General features: G+C 41.9%; 1 protein-coding gene and 1 pseudogene across 2 annotated transcripts; one reads left to right on the forward strand and one right to left on the reverse strand.

Moving 5' to 3' along the window:
• Positions 1–74: 74 nt before the first annotated feature.
• LOC144642216 (uncharacterized) lies at positions 75–16,036 on the reverse strand (annotated as a pseudogene). The gene is made up of 4 exons (XR_013568711.1): positions 15,921–16,036; positions 6,809–10,757; positions 4,921–5,407; positions 75–2,825 (listed from the first exon to the last, which is right to left on the reverse strand). The product of XR_013568711.1 is annotated as an uncharacterized LOC144642216 (transcript).
• A 2,102-nt stretch (positions 16,037–18,138) lies between these two features.
• Positions 18,139–24,830, forward strand: LOC144643459 (N-acetylated-alpha-linked acidic dipeptidase 2-like). The gene is made up of 5 exons (XM_078502717.1): positions 18,139–18,480; positions 20,630–20,846; positions 21,378–21,578; positions 21,925–22,213; positions 23,018–24,830. The coding sequence occupies exons 1-5, from the start codon at positions 18,200–18,202 to the stop codon at positions 24,313–24,315; spliced, it is 2,286 nt and encodes a 761-aa protein (XP_078358843.1). The 5' UTR covers positions 18,139–18,199; the 3' UTR covers positions 24,316–24,830.

The following is a 24,830-nucleotide window of genomic DNA, read 5'->3' on the forward strand; positions in this document are numbered from 1 at the left end:
TAAGTATTGTTAGTATTGTAAGAAAATTTGTTGTTCTCAATAAAAAAAAAAAAAAAAAAAAAAAAAAAAAAAATATCATGTTTCGCGGCAGCAAAGTGCAGAGGAAGCCAACCCATCTTGTCAGCCAAATGGACGTTGGCACCATACTGAATTAAGATGGAGACAGTCCCAGCTTGGCCGTTATAGGCAGCTGCGTGGAGAGGGGTGCGATTTGCCATGTCCAAGGCTCCAACATCTGAACCATGCTCAAGGAGCCACTCTGTACACGCAGTGTTACCAACTGATGCTGTAAAATGCAAAGGCGTCTCTCCGTTTTTGTCTGGTAGATTAGTGGAAGCTCCATGTTCTGCAAGAAGCTCACAGATTACGGTTGTGGCACATTCAGGTATGTAATGAATGGGAGATCTTCCATACTGGTCAGTGACATTTACAGCGCTCCCATAATCCAGCAGCATTTTGATGACATACTCATCACAGGAACGACGTTCTAAAACGAGAAATAGAGGGGTCTTTCCAAGTTTGTTCTTAGCATGAACACTGCCTCCCTGCTGTAATAATAATTCAATCATGGAACGATGACCAAGCTCTGCTGCTAAAGCAAGGGGTGTTCGACCCAGCAAATCTGTAACTTCCATATCAATACCCTGTTCCAGCAACATCTTGGCCGCATTAGTACTGTTGTGACATACTGCCTCATGCAAGGCCGTCATCCCTCTATTATCCTTCAAGTTGGCATCAGAACCGTACTGAAGTAAAATCGCAGTAAGTTTACTGTTGTCAGTTGCAACAGCGTTGTGAAGGGGGGAATATGAAAAGACGTCTCTAGTTTTTGTTTCACATCCATATTCAAGAAGAAGTTCTGCTACTTGCTGCAAACTTCTCTTAGCAGCTATTTGAAAAGGTGTTACAAGCATATTGTTTTTGGTATTTATATCAGCACCAAAACTAATAAGGAGCTTAACGATTTCCATCACACTAGGACACGTTGGGCACCAAATAACACAAGAAAGAGCTGTGTTCCCTGAAAGTTTCCTTGCATTTACATCCACGCCCTTGTGTAGGAGAAAGCGAACTGAATCAAGGTCCCCACGACCAGCTGCCAAAGTCAGTAGAGTGTCTCCGTATTCCATTTTGTCAAAATTGAGTACGTTTTCCTCATTAGCAAGTATTTCCAGAATATCAAAGAGGCCATGGCTAGCAGCAAGACGACAAAGAGAATTACGTTCCTCATCAGAATTAAGAGCGTCAGGTACCCGTTTGATCAGGAGTTTAGCAACCTCACGTTGCTCCTCTGCAATGGCAAAGTGCAAGGGGGTCTCGACTTTACATCGGTCGAGTTTAGCATATTCATCTTCATCTTTGTCTTCTATGCTATCTTCACTCTCGCTGCTGTCATGATAAGAGCCTTGCCTGTGTTGTGATACTCTTGCTGCATCAGAACCATTGATGTCAGCTCCTCGGTCCAGAAGAAATGCCACTGTTGCACATTGCCCAGCCTTGATCGCTGCCATTAGAGGTGTTTGTCCACTACTACTGACTGCATCCACAGAAAAACCCCTGTCAAGAAGAAGTTGTAAAACATCTGTATGGCCTTCTGAAGCAGTAGATTCGAACAAATCTGCCTCAAGAAACTCGGAAGGTTCATCTGCATTTTCAAGCTGAGGGTTACATCCTCTGTCAATCAGAAGTTTAACGGCAGCAGCTTGACCGCCCTGAAAAGCATAATACAAAGGCGAGAAACCATATTCGTCACGTGAGTTGATACCAGCACCCTTGTTTAAAAGATAGTCGACTGTGTCAGATTGGCCTTTTTCAGCAGCGACGTGTAACGGGGTTTTTCCGCTGCAGTCTCTGGCATGAATGTCAGCGCCTTTCTCAACAAGAAAACTAACCAAATCCAGGCGAGTGGCCAAGTGGAGAACTGTTTCTTCGTTAAAATTTCTTGCTAATAAATTCGAGCCGTTTTGAACAAGAAATTTCGTTACTTCTGTATGGTCTCCTTCACAAGCGTAATGTAGTGGGCGGCGATATAAAATATCGCCTACGTTTACATTTGCTTCATTCTTCAGTAAGAACTGAGTCGTTTCTAGGTGACCGTTGCGTGCAGCCAACATGAGTGGAGTAATATCATCAAGATAACTGGCTTTATTTGCATCGGCACCGTGCTCAAGGAGAAGATTGATAGTATTTGTGTGACCATTTTCAGCAGCCAGATGAATGGCTGATAACCGTTGGTGATCCGCTTTCGAAACATCAGCTCCAAGCTCTATTAAACGTCGCATATTTCTCGTTTTGCCACCCATAACAGCATGAAGAAATGGAGTGCAATCCTTGTCATCAGTCATCTCTAGAGAGGCTCCTCTTTCGACAAGAAATTCTACAGCGTCTTCTTCATTAAACCTGGCTGCTAACATCAGAGGGGTTTGTCTGTTTCTTGCCTGGTCCGACCACACTGCATTAACTTGCTCAGCCATATCAAGTAACCTACGGAGATGCTCAGTATGTCCCTTTCTTGCAGCCAAGTGTAAAAGCGATTGAGATTGAAAGTCCTTTGTAGCTTTCTCGACAAGATCGCTTATCTGCCTGTGATTTGCAGAGTCTTGCTGTCTTAAGGCAGCCATCATAGATTTGCCAGCCAAATGAGATGAATTATGACCAATCTTGACAGCCAAAGCTATGGCACTGTCAAGCTTGTCTGGACTGTGATTTAAGATTGCGCTGACTGTCTGGATGTCCCCATTAATGCAGGCTGATTGTAGACAGCTCAGACCACTTTCCTCGTCTGGTGTAGTTACTGCATTGAAGGCACAACTCTTCAAGGACAGCTGCAAAACAATAGATACACAGCCTGACTCGTCTTTGCAGTTGAAACGTATGGAATTATTTTGTAAAAAGTATTTGAAAAGATGACAACTTAGCCTAATTTTACAACTGGCTGTTCTTCATTGACAAATGTATTCTTAAGGTAAACAATAAGTTGCGTATATATTTGTAGAGGACACCCTCGCGGACTGATGTAATTATTCATGTATCGGCAGTAACACGATAAGTCCCCATGTTTTTGTGTAAGTTATGCTAGAACTGTGAGGATGCACTCACTGATCAACAAAACATGCTTTGAATAACAAAAAGGCCTTAATTCATTTTCCAAGACGTAATCAAACCATAATCAATAGTTTTTACGTGATTCTCCTCCAGGTAACACTGTCAAACTGAACATTGTCGGCCCCACGTTTTCAAGTTTTAAGCCACTTCTTTCCCACTGATCCGTAGTCATAGCTCTTTTTAATAATTTTCATGACAAATACAGCACGTTTTAGCAAGGCCAGGCAACTATTAGTGGATTAAGTAGTAAATCCTGATGGGTCTTCCCCTTTACAACATCACTAAATAAAAAAAATCGGTCGCGATGCGTGCGTGTGGTGCTTGATAATTTCAAATTGCATTCTTCTTTTTTGTGAATTCATTTAGTACATTCAATTACCTTAAGGCTGCTATTTATTGCGGCAAATGATCTTTGCGATTTTTTACAAATTGCCAAATTTAGTAGCCGCAGTAATTTCTACTCGCGAAATTTACCCCGTTTTGCAGTTTAAGCAAGATCAAAAAACAAGATTAAAGAGCTCTTCGAGCCACGACTGAATATTTTGCCAAGTTTTAAAGTTTAGTTTTCATTCCTTGAAAATTTATGAGCAGCAGGTGATTCAAACAGTTTCTTTGATGCACATGATAACAGATAAACAGCGGAATGTCATTACATTGATATAAGAAATTTTCGCCTCGCATCATTAAGTTTGTTTGAGTTGTACACTCGGGTAGGCTTCTGACTGGGAAACGAGAGGTCGCTATAGGTCTCGAGTTCCAATCCCAGAGGAAAAAATGTTTTTTCTTTTGTATTTCTTTTTTAACCAGTAGCACTAAATTGGTTTGTTTATTATATCGCTCCGTAGGTATGCATTGCAGGATAATTTACATATATCAGAACATATAGCCATATAGACTGATTCAAGCACAAATGTATTAAATTGTGCTGTTTTATCTGAAAAGCTCTTCCTTTTGTTCCACAAGCAGCCACGCACTCGATTTTAGCCAACGCTCTGGTTTCTAGATAAATCCATCGTTAGTGAAGCTTACCTTGTGAAACCCGATTTAGTTTTCGAATATTCCTACATGTACGACGCTAGCTCGACAGATACGAAAGAGATCGATCATTACATCGCTTTTTGCGGCACTCAGTAATACTGGCTTGCGTAAGCGTAAAAGCTCCTCTTGAATTGATGTGCAACCTGCACAGACTTCCAGCCAAACGAAATGTTGGCTAGGATGACTTCGTGAGCTGCTGTAATGACGAGCAACTACAGGAACAGCTGAAATCAATACAGTACAAAAAGAAACACGCCAAAATCCAATATGGCCGATTTCTCGACACGCACTCATCCTCAGGCTCCGGCCTCAGGCTCTTTCGCAGAAGACCACGTGACACAAGCAAACACACACACAAATAAATAAATAAATCCCTCAGTCGATGCCAATGTGGGGCAGCCCCCACAAAAAACAAGCACTTGTCAGAAAAATACACCATTGCCCTCTGAGTTGGAACTCTGACCTCTTAAGGTTTTATTACTGTATACTCTAATTGGCCCATTATTGCGCGACCTCAGCCCATTTGAAAATGACATTTTATGCCCTAGTAGGTCTATTGATCAAGGTAATTTGTGTTCCGATGCTACCAAACCACTACAAACAGAGATAACATATTGAAAAGACTCTATCGAACTACTGGTCACAGTTATTTTATCACACGCGATTCTATCCGTATTTTCTCTATACAAAATGCATTTTCTTCAAATAATTTGCTCGATGATGAATCAGATGACTTTTTCAATTGAGTTTTTTATGTTCAAAAGCGCCTTTAATGACGTTTTTAAGGCACTGTTCAACATCCTTGTGACGAAACAATTTAGCACAACCAGCCGGTGTAAGGCCTTCCTTGTTGACGGAATACACATCTGCTCCATCTTAGAGCAACAGGCGAACTACGTCAATGTGACCAGAGCCTGCAGACACGTGCAGCGGTGTGTTTCCACTAGAATCAAGCGCATTGACATCACTTCCTGCATCATTCAAGACACGCACAATTTCCGTCTTGCCAAATGCAGCAGCTGTGTGAAGAGCAATGCTGTCTTCAGAATCCCTTGCAGTCACATTAGCTCCATGTTCAAGAAACAAAGACACCATGTCCACATCACTGAAAGCTGAAGCCAGGTGTAGAGGAGTGCTTCCTTCATTATCTTTACTCTCCACGTTTGCACCGCGTTCGAGAAGCAGTCGAGCACTGTGTTTGTTATCGAAAATTGCGCAGATGTGTAGGGGAGTACAACCTTTCGTGTCTCTAGCCTCGAGATTGCTGCAAAGAAAAACATAACATAAATCGCATGAGGCGCGATGGCCTAAAGGTTACTACCCTGGCCCGGGTTTTTCGGAAGCCCAGTAAAATAACCCACGATTAGCAGTTATTCCGCGATTGAATTTGTTATTCCAGGGATAACTTATCTCGGAATAACAGGGTTTTCCTGATCCCTCAATTAACTATCCTCCGATTAACTCGGATTAAGCCGGTCAAACCGGTCACTGGTGGGAAAAAACGGCGGAGCGCCAGGGGAGGGAAGGGATAAGAAAATGATAGCTCCTACAAAATACGAAATTCAACTTGTTGTAGAAACAAAAGGAACGAAAACTAAGGGAGCGTAATTTTTTCCTAACGAAATTTTCAGCGTTTGTGTATCTGTCAGAAGTTTGTGTGGTTAGAACTTCAAAAAAGGGCGGGAAAAACGGACGCGGGATCCCACGTTCTCGAGAGAAAAGTAAAATATGTTATGGAAAAGTCGTCTCCCTTGACTATCCTCATCGGACCCAGCATTAAAGCAAACTAACCAAACAGTAAGTCAGCCATTTTGTTCGAATTTTGTTTTGTAGTGAACTTTCCCCTCGATTACTGAGTTAATCCACCTCGCTAGGTGTGTAAAATTTTAACCCTTAGCTTATCCCTTGGATAGTACTTATCGATCTTTGAGGAACACAATCAAATCGATGGATAAATTTATTCTGTGAATTACAACGTCTTAATCGTTGATTAGCGCTAATCGTCTTTTGAACAACCGGGTGCTGTATTCTGGATCGACAGGTGCGGGTTTGAGCAATAACTGCGGTAATGCTAAATCTTAGGAAGGACACTGCATTCTTTCAGTACACTCTTTTTCTATAAGAACTATTTTTATAAGAACGTTGAGGCTGAGATTTTCCCTAAAATTTAAGAAAGTGTATGGGCTAAAATAAGAGCATCCTCAGGTTCTGCCAAAATTTACGCGTTCTTTTAAAAAAAGAGTGTACCTCTCCACCCTGTAAATGTACAAATGGATACCGGCGAAATATTGGAGCAACCTGACGAAACTCTGGGGGAGAACCGGCGACGGAATAGCATTCCATTCGGATGGTAGGAGCAATATTTCCTAGTCGCTTCATACTATAGAAACCACAGTAAAGCTCCGGCACCGATGAGCCACTGGCTTTTTCGATCACTAGATTAGAACGGACTTTACCTATTTCAAAACTGGCAAATTACGAGCTTTCGGTTTGAAACATTTTTTAGGAAGGCAGACACGTTTTATAAAGTCTTTAACAAGAAAAACCGACTAGGATCGCATTTAATGCCTCCTACAATTAGTGTTCACCAGGTAACCTCTCGACCTGTAACTAACTGTAACCGGGGGTGAGGCATAATTTACGACAAAACCGAAGCTAATCTTACCTTCCGTGAAAAATCACAAGTGCGACGGCTTCTATCATCCCTGAGAAGCAGCCTACATGTAGAGGAGTACTGCCTTTATAATCAACAGCTTCAAGATCACTGCCATGAATCAACAGAGCCTTCACTAGCCACCACTCTCCGTTTGAGTACAAAGCGAGATGAAGAGGCGTACTACCAAGCTCATCAACAGCATTAACTTGTCCTCCGTGTAGAATGACATTTTCCAAACTTTCCTTGTCACCAAAACAACTCGCCATGTGTAGGCACGTTCTTCCCTTGATATTAGTTGAATGGACATCGCTTCCTTCCTTAATTAGTAGCTCAGCATTCTCAACTTTACCTTGTGCAACGGCTATGTGAAGGGGCGTATTTCCCTGCTTATCTCGACTGTGAATATTGCACCCAGCTATCACCAGGGCCCTTATCACACTTGTCGAAAATTGGGAAAAGGAAGCAGCAACATGATGAAGAGGAGTGCAACCACGTACGTTGACTGCATTAACATCTCCGCCATTTCTTATAATTAATTTCACAAGACTGCTTGGACCCTGTCGGACAGCTAAATGAAGGGCTGTATTGCCATCTTTATCTGCTACTTGCACGCTGCTTCCACGTTCTAATAAAACCCTCAATCCTTCCAAACTGTTCTCAGCGGCAATGCCAACTAACAACGGTGTCTGACCTCTGTTGTTAAGAGCAGACATGTCCGCTCCTCTATCAACAAGCCGTTCGATCATCTCTGGATTTCCACGTGCTGCTGCCCTGTGTAAAGGCGTGTTCCCATTCTTGTCTCTTGTCTCGAGCTCCAATCCTTCATTCAAGAGATTGTCCAAAGTGGATAAGGCATTAGATGCGGCAGCAAATTAAGAGTTGTTCGACCAGTTAACCCATCAATAGCGTGTTTCTCACCTCCATGCTCGAGGTACCGTTCAAGAAAGTCCCAGTTCCATTCGTACAAATGACATTCCACTGTCGGTGCAAGTACTGTATGGCCACTTAAATCTCTTGCATTAACGTCGCTCCCTTGGCGAATCAGAAAATCAACCAAACGTTCACTCCCACTCATTGCTGCCTGATCAAGGGCAAGTTTATTTTTTGCAGCCAGATGTAGGGCACTTCTTCCTCTTTTGTCGATAGCTGTTATGTCACTCCCATATCCAATCAAAATCTCGGCAGCCTCAACACTACAGTTTGAAGCTGCAGCAAAATGCAGAGGAACCCATCCTATGTTGTCAGCCAAGTTAACATTAGCACCACGATGGATTAACATCTCAACCGTCTCTGCGTGGCCTCCATAGGCAGCTGCATGGAGAGGAGTGCGATTTGCAATGTCCAAGGCTCCCACATCCGCACCATGCTCAAGGAGCCACTGTATGCAAGCAGTGTTACCAACTGATGCTGCAAAATGCAAAGGCGTCTCTCCGTTTTCGTCTGAACGATTAGTACAAGCTCCATACTCTAGAAGAAGCTCGCAGAGCTCCACAGTGGCATCTTCAGGTATATAGTGAATGGGGGATCTTCCATACTGATCCGTGACATTTACAGAGCTCCCATGATCCAGCAGCAGTTTCACGTCATGCACTCGACAGAGACAACTTTCTATAGCAAGGAAAAGAGGGGTCTTTCCGAGTTTATTTGTTGCATGAACATTACCTCCCTGCTGTAATAATAATTCAATCATGGGACGATTACCAAAGTCTGCTGCTAGAGCAAGGGGTGTTCGACCCACCACATCTATGGCTTCCATGTCAACACCATGTTCCAGCAACACCTTGGCTGCGTTGGTACTGTTGAACCAAGCAGCTATATGTAAGGCCGTCCTACCATCAGTTTCTTCCTTCATATTGGCAATTACACCATACTGAAGTAACAACTTAGTAAGTTTACCACTGTCACATTCAGCAGCGTCGTGAAGGGGTGAACGCGAAAAGATGTCTTTTATTTTTGTTTCACAACCAAATTCAAGAAGAAGCTCGGCTACTTGCTCCCAGCCCGCCTTAGCAGCTATTTGAAGAGGCGCCTCATGTCTGTCATTTTTGGTGTCAACATCAGCACCAGATGCAACAAGGAGCTTAACGATTTCAATCAAACTAGGACACGTTGTGCACTGAAGAACACAAGAAAGAGCTGTGTTCCCTGAAATATTCCTTGCATTTACATCCACGCCCTTGTGTAGGAGAAAGCGAACTGAATCAAGGTCCCCACGACTAGCTGCTAAAGTCAGTAGAGTTTCTCCGTTTTCCATTTTGTCAAAACTGAGTACGTTTTCCTCATTAGCAAGTAATTCCAGAATATCAAAGAGGCCATGGCTAGTAGCTAGACGCCCAAGGGAATTCCGTTCATCATCAGAATTAAGGGCATCAGCCCCCCGCTTGATTAGAAGTTTAGCAACCTCGCGTTGCTCCGCTGCAATGGCACAGTACAAGGGGGTCTCGACTTCACCTTGGTCGAGTATCATACACTCATCTTCATCTTCGTCTTCCACGTTATCTTCACTCTCGCTGCTGTCATGATACGAACCCCGCCTGTGTTCTGCATTTGATACTCTTGCTGCATCAGAACCATTGATGTTAGCTCCTCGGTCCAGAAGAAATGCTACTGTGGCACATTGCCCAGCCTTGATTGCTGCCATTAGAGGTGTTTGTCCACTACTACTACTGACTGCATCCACAGGAGATCCTCTGTCAAGAAGAAGCTGTAAAACATCTGTAAAGCCTTTTAAAGCAGTCGATTCTAACAACTCTGCCTCAAGAAACTCGAAAGGATCGTCTGCATTTTGAAGCTGAGGGTCACATCCTCTGTCAATCAGAAGTTTAGCGGCAGCAGCTTGACCACCCTCAAAAGCATAATACAAAGGCGAGAAACCACATTCGTCACGTGTGTTGATACCAGCACCCTTGTTTAAAAGATAGTCGACTGTGTCAAATTGGCCTTTTTCAGCAGCGACGTGTAACGGGGTTTTTCCGATGTAGTCTCTGGCATGAATGTTAGCGCCTTTCTCAACCAGAAAACTGACCAGATCCAGGCGAGTGGCCAAGTGGAGAACTGTTTCTTCGTCACAAGTTCTTGCTAAAAAATTCGAACCTTTATGAACAAGAAATTTTGCTACTTCTGTATGGTCTCCTTCACAAGCATAATGTAGTGGAAGGCGATTCTTATTATCGCTTGCGTTAACATTTGTTTCATACTTCAGTAAGAACTGAATCGATTCCAGGTGACCGTTGCGTGCAGCCAACATTAGTGGAGTAACAGAGTCAAAATAATTGCCCTCATTCGCATCGGCACCGTGCTCTAGGAGGAGATTGCTAGCATCTATGAGACCGTTTTCGGCAGCCAGGTGAACGGCTGAAAACCGTTCGTAATTCTCTTTCAAAACATCAGCTCCAAGCTCTATTAATTGTAGCATATTTCCCGTTTTGCCACCCATTACAGCATGAAGAAACGGAGTGCAATCCTCGTTATCAGGCACCTCTAGAGAGGCACCTCTTTCGACAAGAAATTCAACAGCTTCTTCTTCATTAAACCTGGCTGCTAACATCAGAGGGGTTTGCTTGTTTTCTGACTGGTCTGACCACACTGCATTAACTTCCTCACCCATATCAAGTAACCTACGGAGATGCTCAGAATGTCCTTTTCTTGCAGCCAAGTGTAACAGCGATTGAGATTGAAAGTCCTTTGTAACTTTTTCGACAAGATCGCTTATCTGCCTGTGATTTGCAGAGTCTTGCTGTCTTAAGGTAGCCATTGTAGATTTGCCAGCAAAATGAGATGAGTTGTGACCAATCTTGACAGTCAAAGCTATGGCACTGTCTAGCTTGTCTGGACTGTAATTTAAGATTGCGCTGACTGTCTCGGTGTCTCCATTAATGCAGGCTGATTGTAGATAGCTCAGACCACTATCCTCGTCTGGTGTAGTTACTGCGTTAAAGGCAAAACTCTTCAAGGACAGCTAAAAAACAAGAGATCCACGGCCTAAATTGACTTTGCGGTAAAACATTGGCAAATCGTTTGATAAAAAGCATTTGAAAAGATAACAAATTGTTAGCGTAACTAGCTGATGCTCACTGACATGTATTCTATTCATTTGTCTACAAAAACCGAGCTACTGCTCGCGTTGTGATTGGTTAATGCCTGTCATCTATTAAATATATATATATTGCTAGTCTGTCTTTTCACTTAATAGCAACTGGTCTTAGTTTTCTTACAATAGCAACAATTAAATGCCGGCAGAAACTGCCGCATTCTCGGTGAGTGATACGAGGACATCTGATATAATGTTGGGGGGGGGGGGGGGTTACCTTGTTTACCTGGGCTACATGTAGTAACCCATCCAGGGGGGACTTCATAACCCCTGTGGAAGAAGCAATTCATACACCTGCCTTAAGATTCTTGATCTGATCAGGATTACGAAGACAGATCTTTGCAAGGATCTTTCAAGATAGTCAAGGATTCGGTGATAATTTTACCACTATCTAAAGACTACCTGCATTAGCAGTGCATCTTCGAAAATACATGACAAGATCACATCAGCTGATATTCTAATAAAGGATGTGTCATAATGGTTGCTCTTGCAACATGAAAGTTACAAGATCAACGATTATGCAATATCCTTCATCTATATCCTGGATTATAAAGTGTTACATATCATAATTTTTAGTTGGAGTGAAAATCCTTTCAACAAAGCATCAAGTTAAAAAAGCTGTTACCCCCTGAGTAACGACACTATATTAAAAAAAGATACATTTTAAGAATATGATCTACATTTGATAACTTAAATCAAAGTAGTTATATATTTTCCTCCCCCTCCAAATTTCTACATTCAATAATCTAGGAATAGTTGACACTACAGCTGCCCCCTTAGTTCATTTAATCTTTTTTTCAGCGCATCTGTTTCTACAGTTGGTTCTCTAGCTCAATATTTTGGCTTCTCTACTTGCTCATTTGGTTAAAAATTGGTTTTCTCATTGATGGCTCGTATTTCTAAAATAATTATTCTTATGAATGTTCAAGTAAAAACACAAAACAAAACGTAATTATGCAAAAATTCTGAAAGATAAATGATCAGGTAATTTTATTTACAAGATCGAAGCCGCAACATCATTTGGTCCTGTTTTGCTGTAATGAGTGACTTCAGTGAGGATAAACTTTAGCAATACGTTTTTAAAGTACCACTTCTGCCCAACTGTTTTCAAGATATTTGGGCTGGGGGCCCAAGCAATAGCAACCAACTTAACAGCTGAATTGAAAAGGATGCTGAAAGATTTTCTCACCTCTGTCAATGCGATATATATACCAAGGAAACACCCTGTACTCTATACCTATGTGTAAATACTGTAAGGATGCCTCCTCAGGGGCTGAAACCACGCGGGGGGCAATACAAACTATATTTAACCAAATTATTATTCACATGCTTTTAAGCATGTGAGCATTTTTCGAGCCTCCTTAAAAGGAGGCTCGATGTAGTTTTTTTAGCCGAAGGGTGGTTGTTTTGAAAATTAAAATTATTTAGTAAGCCAATGTTCGATTTCTGCCAAAATACACCATAATGATCAAATATGACCAATTTATTCGTCACTTAGTCACAAAGATTACCATAGCAATGATTGACGTTTTCTTTTGTTTTCAAACAAGCTTGATTTTCTCGAAATCTAGATTGACTCTTGGTGTTTATTTTTTGATATGTTAAAGTTTAGTAAATTGACTAACTGTTGACGAAATTTTAGAAAAATCTGTAAGAGCGTTTTCAAGTAAATCAAGAATGAAATTTTCAGAAAAACACCGTTTTTATATAAAATAGGCGCTTTAAAATTGTTTCTTATTATTTGAGCACAGTTACTCTGACTCACTAAAATATAAATACTTACACCATCAAAGATCATTAACTAAAAGCGAAAGAGTTTTTGCTTTAATTTGTTAAAATATATCGCCTGCCGATTGTAGGAAATTATAAGAAAATACTAAAAACTTCATTCTTGATTTACGCTAAAACGCTCTTACAGATTTTCCTAAAATTTTGTGTACAGGTAGTCAATCTACTATACTTAAACATATCAAAAATAAACGCCAAGAGTCAATCTAGATTTCGAGAAAATCAAGCTTGTTTGAGAACAAAAGAAAACGTCAATGGTTGCTATGGTAACCTTTGTGACTAAGTGACGGGTAAAAAAAATTAAATTTGGTCATATTTGATTATTATGGTGTATTTTGGCAGAAATCGAACATTGGCTTCCTAGATAATTTTAATTTTCAAAACAACCACCCTTCGGCTAAAAAAACTACATCGAGCCTCCTTAAACAAGTGTGTGAATTCAAAAGTTTACAGTCATTGTAAATCTAGAAAAGATACCATATGTTATTGTAATTACATAAACCATAAAACTGATCACATGAAATCAATGACGTAAACTTTTCATTTACATGTTGTTTGCCAGGTTGCCATTCTTCACTTTTGAACAGGCAAGTAAAATTTTGCCAGGGCAAGTATGTTATCTGGCATACTTGCCCAGATAACAACTTGGAGAAAGAAGCCAATATGGATCCCTGTTTTACTCACCAAATGCAAGAACCTCAAACATATCCAGAATCTTTGTATGACTTAACAATAAGTATCTTTAGAGGTAAGTATTGGCGCACCCCAAAACTAGGCCTCAACCCTTTGTAGCCTATTACAAAGCTACAGAACAAAACTCAAGCTCATGTTGTTGTTTTTTGTACTGGAACACTTTCCTTTCCTGACTTTGAATGCAAATTTCCAGGTCATCTGTTCTTCTTTTGCTGTGTTTCTGTTTATGTTATAATATTGTCTTGTTTTGTTAAGAAAGTGTGACGAAAAAAATTTCTTGAAGTTATGTTTATGAAACCTGCGATCACTTGGGAAGTTTTTTCTTGTTTTGGTAGAAAGGAAGTCAACATCCATCTATGCATGAGTTCTCAGAAGCTTTCAATACATGCAGTAGGAACATTAGACCTGGACTATGGAATAATGGACTGTGGACTGAAAAAATCCTGCATTCTTTGGTTTTTAAATCAGGATGCAATTTAGAAATAATCAGGATGCAATCTATATGAATCTTTGGAAATAAGTTGCCTGGGAAAACTTACAGTTTGTGCTAGTACTTTCACATTAGCCCTTGTACAAGATCTCAATTCATACCTTAAGTGCTACTTTGAAAGTAGCACAAACATCCCCCTTTCCTTACACTCTTTAACATGTCAAAAGCTAATAAGAAGGGGAATTAAACCTTCACACAAGGCCAGCATCACATGTGAGGTGGTCATGTGGGAGGGAGGCATCAAGTTTTCAAGTACTTCACTGACAACTGGTCATTAGTACTTGTAACAACATCAAGAAATAATCAGCAATTGAAAGTGTTTTTAACAATGGACAACAGAGCATTGTTTTTTTAAGCCTGTGATTAAAGGTAAAGGGATTCTATTTCAATTGTATTGTTCCAGAAAATAAACAACCCCCCCCCCCCCAAACCATACACACAAAGAAGTTTTCCTAAAGCAGGAACCAGTATAACTAGTAACCAGTAAATCTTGTTAAGCAACAGTTGACAAACAAAAACAAAAGGAATCAGGTACTACTAGATTGAGTGGTAGCTAAAGAATTCAGGGCTTTGGAGGCAGTGAAATGATTGATAGGAGCGAAATATACAACCTCTGATCTAGCAGAGTTTGTATGTTATTGAATAGCGGCATTAACAAGAAATATACATTTTTAATTTGATAAAAAGGCACCTTTAGGAACTGAAAGTTTAGATTCTAGTGAAATATATGCCAGTATTTAGAAGAGCTATTTTATTAATATTAGCCAAGGATAAAGTATCCTGTAAACAAAAAAATATAAAAAAGGGAATTCTCTAAAAATATACGAAGGCCATTCGAATGTTTTAAATATATTTGTAGATATTCATGAAGATTGTAAAGTGATTCCAAATAATTTCCTTTATATTCAACAAATTTACAAGAAGCCCATATGCAGGCAGAAAGTCATTGTTATCTGTCATCTGTATATAACAAATATCCTGCGATACATTGCTCAAGTTTAGCTATTGTTCAGGTGCTGAGGTAAGAACAAACGTCTTAAATTAAGATTTTAGTTTTTACAGTGTGTTGTTCAATAAGTATTGATCCTCCCCCCTCCAATGATTTTCTTTGGTTTTGGTTTGTATGAGCATAGTCTTTGGCATTTTATACCACCATGAGATGAGGCAGTGCTTGGTGTTAGCTAGTGTGGAAATAACCAACTGTGCCTTTTATGAGGCCCTGTTAGGGTAAATAATTTCTGACAGGCGACATGACTCTGAAACGGCGACATGAAGAAGCTGAAATGACGATGAACGACAAAATGCTCCCGTGAAATAATGACAGCGACAAAGAAAAGAGCAAAATCGACAGCGACATCAGCGCTGTGACACGCCGCGTGTCATCGACGTGTCTGGACATCGGATTTTCCTTGCCACGGAAAAAGTCCCGATTCGGGGAAAATACGATTCCTGACACGCGGTGGACACGTCGCGTGTCATGAACCACGACACCTCCGAGTACGGATCCGAATCGTGTGATTTCCGGACCACGACACACGCCTTTTCAAGCAGTGTGAGCCTGAGACTTTGTCAGCCTTGCAAAAGAAATTGTGACTACAAAAAGGCTTCCCAGAAAAATTCAAGATGACAAGACCCCTAAAATTTGGCTAAAATTCTGTGAGATGTGCCTTTTTTGAAGAGCCATTCACTACTTCAACTTGTTGTTGGCACCCAGTTCAATCCAGATATAAAGTGAAAAAAAAATGAAACCTGGTAACCTGCGATCAGGAAAAATAACGCCTGATCGCAGGTTAGAAACCTGGAGGAACACCTTGGTCTATGGCACAAAATGTCTTAAACCTTGGCCTTTTGAAAATCAATGTGAACTGTTAAGTTTACAGGAAACTTGATCTATTTTAATAGATTCGGTTTCATGAGACAAGCTTGAATGCTACAGTAGCTCTTAGTAACCTCAGAGCCATGCCACTTTATATCCAAACCCACTGGCAACGAAAACAGATCAAAGTGCGAAACATAAACATGTTGCACTTTATGGAAAAGACATTAAAGAGTCATCTTACCATTCGTCTTCGGGTGGAGCTATTCATCGCTTACTCAGCCTTCTTGCTCTATGGCAAAACAGATTTACAGCTTGATTTTATTTTACGATCGGCAAAGGACCAAAATATGTGTGTTTGTTAGACAGTTGGGTCCAGTCTCTGGTCGGGCGCGGTCGGCTGGTGCGTTTTGAGGTCTGGAACTGAAAAATCTAAAACGGGTCAGGGATGTCTAGCGCTAGGACGGCCGGAATGACTGAGAACATGTAATTTACACAAATCTTTTCAAACTAAACTGCTATTTACAGTTTATTATATTTTGAGCTTGGTTTTGAGTTATAAGCACTTTCAGCAAGCGAAAATTAATAAACAAGAAAAAAAAAAAAAACGTTTCGATGCAGAAGACCATTCAACGATTGATTGCAAGTACGGCTGGTATCACTATGTACACTGATGTACTGGGCCTGAAGAGGACTAGCTCTACTAGTTAAAAATATTGGCCAATAAATTTAGCCCTTTTGCTGTAAGTGACCAACCTTGCATTCAGTTTGGTGTTATAATAAAAGCCGGTTACCGGCGGTCTACCGCCGCCTGTAGGACCTCTTACCGCCGTCTGTTTGGATTTCATTAATGAAAATATAAGTTACAAATAACAAAACTGAATAGTTTGTCAAAAAATCTTGTTTTTTGGACAAGTAAAGAACGCATCAGCAGCACGCTTTTTGATGCCCAGAACGCTGGAAATCGCATTTCCGAGCTTCTAGATTTCAAATTTTCCCCTACGGGGAAGTCACAGCCGCCTAATAGCCCTTCAGTGGCCGCTTATACCAAATGTATTTGAAACCCCTGTCAGTTATTTATATTATGGCGAGGTACAGTGTGGTTACGGAAGCCTGTTATGTTAAGAAGGTGGCCAATTCTTGCTCAACAACGACTGATAATAAGTTTGATATGTTTATTGTAGCATCGTCTGATAATTAGCGATAGCATTGATTTATCAAAATTGCTGGCAACCGGCGGTTTCTAGCTTCTTGCGATTTTTGTGTTTTTCTTCGCCTTGCTCTCTCTACCGCCCCTCTCGCCAGTCCAGTGAGTATGACCAAGTGCAAAACGCTGAGAGAGGGGATTCCCTTATGAAAGAGCCGGGGATGCTAATCGTCTCGCTTAGCAGGCTTAGTAGTGTAAATTACGGATTTTGGTCTTTCTTAGGTCTTCAGTAAAAAAACACCAATATTTTTAACCGTCAAGGGCTCGATTTATCCTAGAGACGGATGATCCGTCTGGTCGAACTTTCATTTTACTTAGGCAAGTTTTTATTATTCCGTCCGTGCTAACAGACGAAACATCCGTCCAGACGCATTATCTACAAAGTTCGTCTTGGCAGACGAACTACGAAGATAGTTCGTCTGGACGGATGATCCGTCTGTTTGCCCGTATTTATACACAGACGAATTATCAGATGAACTAAAAATGCTCGCCTAATTAAAATACAAGTTCGTCAAGACGGATCATCCGTCCCTAGTATAAATCGAGCCAAGGTCTTGTTTACGATTACACACGAAAAAATAAAAAGCAGGACTAGAAATATCAGCTATTACAAATATAATGGTCTCTTTTGGATCATGGAGGGCTTGAAGGGGTAAAATAGGAATTGGGATTTGCACGAATTTTCACTAGGAAAATGGAATTTGGGTCACTGGGACTGGGGATCAGAAACAAATAAAAATGGAACCTTCTTCCAGGTGTCAAAAATAGCCACGCCCAGATTGGTCTCCTTTAGGATTTTAATTAAATTTTTATGATGGGCATGCCCGTCCGGCTTTCATATGGGAGTTCCTTCTCTCCCCCCCCCCCCCCACCCCCGCGGGACAAGGACAAAGGGTTAATAGCCTCTGGGACTCAGTGTCGGTTATCGTAGCATACAGCGCCCGAGAACCATACATGACAGTTGGATTTCTCCTGATGTCGTTCGTATTAAACCCAAGAAATCTGAAAATTAAACTGATAGTGATCTTATTGAAATGGCTAAAAACAGCATATACTAATTTCTCTATTTTTCCCTGATAGCGGACTTTTTAAATTCCCCTCCCTCGGGTCTCGAGTCAAAATCTCACAGCTTGCTAAGGAATGCGGGACAAGCGTCTGAAGGAGTGGCTAGGAGTTTAAGTCCGTTTTAACCCTTCACCTACGAGTGTTGACAGAATTTACCGTGATAAGCCGGTAAGTAAGTGCGAGTCACGCACTTACCTATAAGCTAAGGGAGTTCCAGATACATGCACGCACTGAAGAAGTAGCGCCTGAAAATGGCATCTACTGAAGCGTTTGATTTAACCACCGATAAACCTACAAAGCGGCGAACGAATCGATTTTGGTGCCAGCTTGCTCTGGGAATATTTGCTGCTGTCGTTATCTTCTTTGTTGGTTTCGTGATCGGTTATTTTGCGATGAAAGCTCGAACAAGCGAGTTACCAGCGTCATCTGGTAAGGACGAAACCAAGGGAAAGAACGGCGAATATAACTACAAAAAATACCACGAACAGATGGTTAATTCACTCAGGGCAGAAAGTGTGGAGGAATTTTCTCGGTAAGTTGTAGGTAAAGCACACAGAATAGATCACGACTCAATTCGTGGGAGAGGGCGCGTGGTTATACATACAGTCGAAGCGTAACAGCTCTACTTACCGCCGCTTTGTTTAAAACCCCGTTTTAACTTTCATACAAACTCTGTATTTTTACATTCTCGTAAGCAGACGTTCCCGTAAGCGGCTGCGGACACTTTCAAAGATTACGACTTAGACTTTTTTTTTCTTTGTTTTTACAACCTCTGTATCTTGTTTTTATCAATCAACTTCACATCGCCGTTCGTCACAATGATTTTACAGTAATTACAGTACCATATTTCAGTGTTTGTTTTGTCGTCATCCACGTCCGGTTACATTTCGAAACACCACCAACATGCATATAACCATTATGTTAGCTGGGCACGCTCCCGTAAGCGACCATCTATCCCCTACACCTCTAGTGGCCGCTTACGAGAACCATTCTCGTAAGCGGCCAGCTCCTGTTGCGGACACTTTTTTCACGTCCCGAGGGTCTCCGCTTACGAGAACTTCGACTGTATATCAGTGTATTTACAATTCCACTTTTCGTTGGCTGACAACAAAATTGTGTTCTAAAGCAAACTAGGAGGAGTTATTATCATTAGTCTCGCTTGGCGAACCGCAAGTGTACCGCGAATGTGCAGTTTACTTAATGGAATGTCCTTGGAATGCTGTTACAGGCGTTCGCGTAGGGCTGCAGAAATCGCATGTTTTAGTAGGTGAAACAAACTGCGACTGATTAAGTAGTTTTCATAAAAAAAATGCAAGTCCTGTAAAAATAAGGGGGAAAAATCTTCTGAGTACAATGTAGAATATGTAAGTAACGAACTGTTTTTGTTCGTTTTGTCTGCTAGCTATACATGACCTCCGTGTCCAATTCCTAAATATGCATGTCTGTCAGAGATTGAAATATCCCAAAGATAGATAGAAAATGATAAACCTGTGGGTGGGTGACAGAAAGAGGTGGGTGTTCCCCGGGGGGGTACTCCCATAAATATCGGATAGGGGTGTGCCGCGAAGGTTCTTAAACCCTGACCCTATTTAAGGATAAATAAAGCGAAAATTGATACCCTTTTTAAGGCCCAAAACCGAAAAATGACACCCTATTCAAGGGGAGGAGAAGCGTTCCGTGACGACCCAAATAATGGCTAACAGCGCACGGCAAAACACAAATCCTTATAAAATCGCTTTACTAATACTTGAACGGATAGTACAGTTTAAAGATCCCTTTTTTCGTTAAGTTACCTAGGCGTTTATTTTAGCTGATAGAATTTAGGTACCCTATCTAAGGATCACACCAGGAACACAATGCCAAAAGCCGTTAAAGAAGCAATAATGATACCCTATTTAAGGACCGAGAACCTCAAAAACCATACCCTATCCCGCGGCACATACCTATATAGCCCATATATGGGAGTACCCCCCGGGGGGTGTTCACTGCAGGATCTTCAAGGTTTATAGAGGTATAATATTAAAATACTAGAATTTAAACCTGAAGCACTTTGTGTTCATATTGGCGCTAAAAGGAGAACACCCATGTTTATCTTATTTGTCACAAGTGTATGTTCGTATAAATGACGAATTGGAAATGTCTTCTGTGGCGGTTAACCCAGTGGCAAAATTTTCCAAACAAACCGTTCCCTTTGGAAAAATAAATGTACACTCTGGCCAGCCTCTATGTCTAAATATACTAACAAATAAAAAATACGGTCAATTCCAGTATTTGACGGTCTCGTGTTTGTGCAAAAAATCCTGGCTCCGTTTTAGCTGATGACAGACATTACAGGGTTCGTCAGCAGAGACACGCACCGCGGACAGATCGGTAGCAAAAGCAACACCTCTCAGTGCCTCAGAGGTCTACCCTCCATTAGCCTTCAGAAGCACCCAAGGCATAAGAACTTGCCTTTACTATACTATAAGACATTTAGGACCTTCCACTGTTGGACAAGGCAAAACCTTGAGGGTTTGCCTATTTTTTTCGCAGCATGCTTCTGTCCTAATCTTGGCCCACAGGTGACGGCCAGTGCTGGAATTGACTGTTGCATAAAGTGACAAATTGCATAATAAAACAGTTACAATTTCCCGGAGAATGGGTTTTCTTACATTTCTTTTTCATGTCGTATATTTTTCCAGTCATTTCACCAAGCGCCCGCACATCGGTGGTGGAGAGCAGAACAAGAAGCTCGGCGAGTACATCCGGGACAAGTGGATCAGCTATAAGTTTGATCACGTGGAGATGGTTCGGTATGACGTTCTGTTATCCATGCCACCAAGGGATAAACCTAACGTCGTCACCATCCTTAATACAACGGACGGCAGCGCTCTCTGGAATGTAGAGGGCCCAGAAAAGGTAAGTCTCTTGTTGCCGCTTGCATGGACCCTTCCTGTTACAGTACATTAGTCGGTTTCAAAAGAGACGAGCTGAGATGTAAGAAAGAAAAAGAAGTTGATAGTTATTTCACCGTGATCTGAACCGGGGCGGGGAAAAAAATCTCTCATATGAAACGCACGAAGAAACTCGTCGGAAAATTTGATCTAAATTCGTAAAGAAAACCAGTCTAGCTCCAGATCTGGGCGTGGCTTAAAACCTTTTCACCAGTATATACTACCATTTTCATTGTAAATCGGTGCGGGGATCTGAACGTCATACATTTGAGCTTTGCTACGCCAACCGAAACTGCAGCTGAGAGTCTTGCCGCGCGTAACCGAATTTCAGAAGTCGCGCATTGTTCGTAATTGAAACGGAGAATCAAATACATAATAGCACAAACTGTTTGAGATTTATGAATGGGTGAACGAGGAAACGAGCAAACTAGGGAAGTACTGAAAGAGATAATCGTCTCAGTTTGCCTTTTGTTTTATTGAAAATTTTGTCTTTTAGATTGCAGAGCCAAGTGAGAACGATTCTCTTGTTTTGCCGCCATTCCTCGGTTACTCTCCGCCAGGACTTGTGCCGGCCGCTGACTTGTTGTATGCAAACTACGGTACCGTGAAAGACTTCCAAGAACTGGATAAAAGGAACTTGAGTTGTACTGGAAAGATTGTGATCATGCGCTACGGAAAAATATTTCGAGGAAATAAGGTAATACAGTCAAAGCTCTCATTGTGACCACTCTCGTAAGCGATCAGTTCTAAAGCTACGATCACTATTGTGAAACCCCATTTAAAGTGTCACCCAAACTTTGCAATTTTTAAAAATCTCTCCGTTCTCGTAAGCGACCGCTCCAGTTAGCGACCTCGACCACTTTTGAGAATTACTAACTGTTTTTTTCCCATAACACTGCCTAATAATGCTTCTTGCTACTAATCGCGAATTAAAAGCTCAAGCTAAAAGGTGATTTACGTCTGGAGAGGTCCCATTCTGTTATGTAAAATGTAAAAACGAGAAAGCTAACGTCACACAACTTTCATACATTTCTTGTATCAAGGTCCAAAATGCAGAAAACTGTGGAGCTGCTGGCGTGCTGCTGTACTCTGATCCAGCGGACTACTCCCCAGAAGGCATGAACAACACGTTCCCAAAGACATGGTGGTTCCCAGGGACTGGTACCCAAAGGGGAGCCATTGGTTCCGAGCCTGGCGATCCTTTGACCCCACTCCTCCCGGCCATAGATGGAGTATACAGAATAACTAGAAACGATACCGACGTTTTGCCGAACATTCCAGCACAGGTGATCACTTATGATGACGCAGTGGAGTTCTTGAAACGTCTTAAAGGTGAGGCGGCAAAAAGACTCGTGCAAGTCTTAGACTGGATATACTCCTCATATTACACATCCTTTGCACGAACTAACGACCGATTTTCAAACAAATCAATTGAGAACTACAGTCGAACCTCTCCTTATAAGGGCACCGCTATGATACGTCAGCTTCGAGCCAAAGTGGCGCATACTGCCGGAGCTTATCCCGGTTTCCTTAGCATTAAGCAGCTAGGAGTATTTCTACTCCCCCCCTGGTTGAGATGCTAGTCCATCGCAGGGAACCCCCCAGCATTATTTCGCCGGTACCCATTTATACACCTGGGTGGAGAGAGGCACTATGAGTGTAAAGTATCTTGCCCAAGAACACAACACAGTGACCCCGGCCAGGGCTCGAACCCGGAACGCTCGCTCCGGAGTCCGGCGCGCTAACCATTAGGCCACCGCGCCACCCATGCTATAATACGCACACCTCCCTAAATACGGACAGTTGGCCACATTTGACTTGGTCCGAAGGAGACCAAAATTCATATAAACTCTACCTCTATAATATGGCACGGACACTCCATGTCCCTTTGGTGTCCGTATTAAAGAAGATCGACTATACAAGCAAACAATTACTTTGCGATATTGCTGAGGGTGCCGTTATCATTATTCGTAGTGAAGCCCATCCTGCAAACAAGACAATCAAGAGGTCAATCAAAACAATCCGACATTAATTGCTAATGCCAAAAGCAAAGCAAATAACTCATATATGTGACATTAGAAAATCGCGATATTTATTTTCGTGTTGATGCGTTTTATTTTCCTGTTCATGTTCCAGGTGATCCAGTACCTCAAGAATGGGCGGGCGGATTAAACATCGTATACAGGTTTGGACCAGGCTTTCATGATGATTCAGATTTAAAAGTCAGACTTGAAGTCAACAACCAGTTCGTTACGAAACCTGCATACAACGTGATTGGTACGATCACGGGAAGAGAAGAACCCGACCGCTTGCTGCTCATGGGAAACCACAGAGACGCATGGGTGTTTGGTGGGGTGGATCCATCAAGCGGGACAGCGGTCATGATGGAGGTGTCACGTGGTATAGGAGAACTGCTGACCAACACTGACTGGCGGCCCAGGAGGACGATCGTATTTTGTAGTTGGGGTGCTGAGGAGTTCGGCCTTATTGGCTCTTATGAATGGGTTGAGGAAAACAGAAACATGCTCAGGGATCGCGCAGTGATGTATTTGAATGCTGATTCTGCAGTGGCAGGGAACTACAGCTTTGGTGCCAATGGGAATCCTTCCTTGAAGTCACTGGTCTATCAAGAAACCGCGTTAGTGAAGGATCCCAATGCGCACGACAAAGAGGCAAGTCTGTATGACAGCTGGTCGATCAAATATCCATCTTCGTCAGAACCAGGGAAGCCTTACTTTGGAGGTCTGGGCTCCGGTTCCGATTATGCACCATTCAGTCATTTCATTGGAATACCAAGCATTGACATGAGTTATAGATTTAAGAGCTTGAATAGCAGCCTTTACCCTGTTTATCACACAGTACATGACACCTTTTACTGGCAAAAGACCTTCAACGACCCACATTTCACCACTCACTTGTCGATGTCTCAAATCGGGGCCAGGATTGTTCTCGAGGCTGCTGACACTCGCATACTTCCTTACAATCTTACGGATTACAAGCAAGCCCTGGAAAGTAATCTTGCTGCGCTGGATAAACATTACAAGTCGCTACTCTTGCAGGGGAATGTAACTCTGGAGTACTTGGCTCGTGAAATAGAAAACTTTTCAAGAAACGCAGACGACTTCGAGAAGAGAAAGGCCAAAGCCATCGACACCCAAGACTTTGCCAAGCTGCGCATGCTCAATGATCAGATGATGTCTATGGAGCGCGCCTTCATTTGGCCGTTTGGACTGCCGGGAAGGAAAATAGTTCGTCACGTGCTCTTCGCACCTCAAATGCACAATATCTACGGCAGTTCAAGTTTCCCGGGAATCACCGACGCTTTGTTCGATATTGAGAAGACCAACAACTGGAAACTGGTCAAGGAACAAGTGTCCATCGCCGTAACATGCGTACGGGAGGCTGGCAAGATTTTGGCGGCAATGGACAACTAGAGCTACGTCTCACATAGGTGTGACAGCGTTATTGAGATTTGGCTGAACTAATAGCATACGTAAGCTGTTTTGTTGGAGGGCCATTTTGAATTTTCATACGGGATCGGTTGGTGGAAAAACTGGGGCAGCCGAGAAAAGTCGAAAATCCAAGGAAAATATACATCGTATAATATTACAAACTTTGCAATAAACTGTATCTTAATCTGCTAAACTAAACTGCTGTTTATAGTTTATTTTGGTTATAAAAATCGCCGAGTTTGGTTTTGAGTTATAAGCAATTTTAGCATACTAGCCTGCGAGCAGGCTCTCTCTTTAGGGGCAACGTGAATCTCTCTTCGAGCGCCGAAGGCGCGAGTTTCGGCAAGCAGGAGAAACGTGAAGCGCTCGACGAGAGAATCACATTGCCCCCGAAGAGAGAGCCTGCTCGCAGGGTATCAGAAAACTCAAATTAAGCTTTGGTACTGTAGCTATGGAAACGTTTTATGCTAAGAAGGTGACCACAACTTGTTCAACAA

This window comes from Oculina patagonica, chromosome 2 (genome assembly GCF_052425735.1).
Source record: "Oculina patagonica isolate OP01 chromosome 2, crgOcupat, whole genome shotgun sequence".
Taxonomy (NCBI): Eukaryota; Metazoa; Cnidaria; class Anthozoa; order Scleractinia; family Oculinidae; genus Oculina; species Oculina patagonica.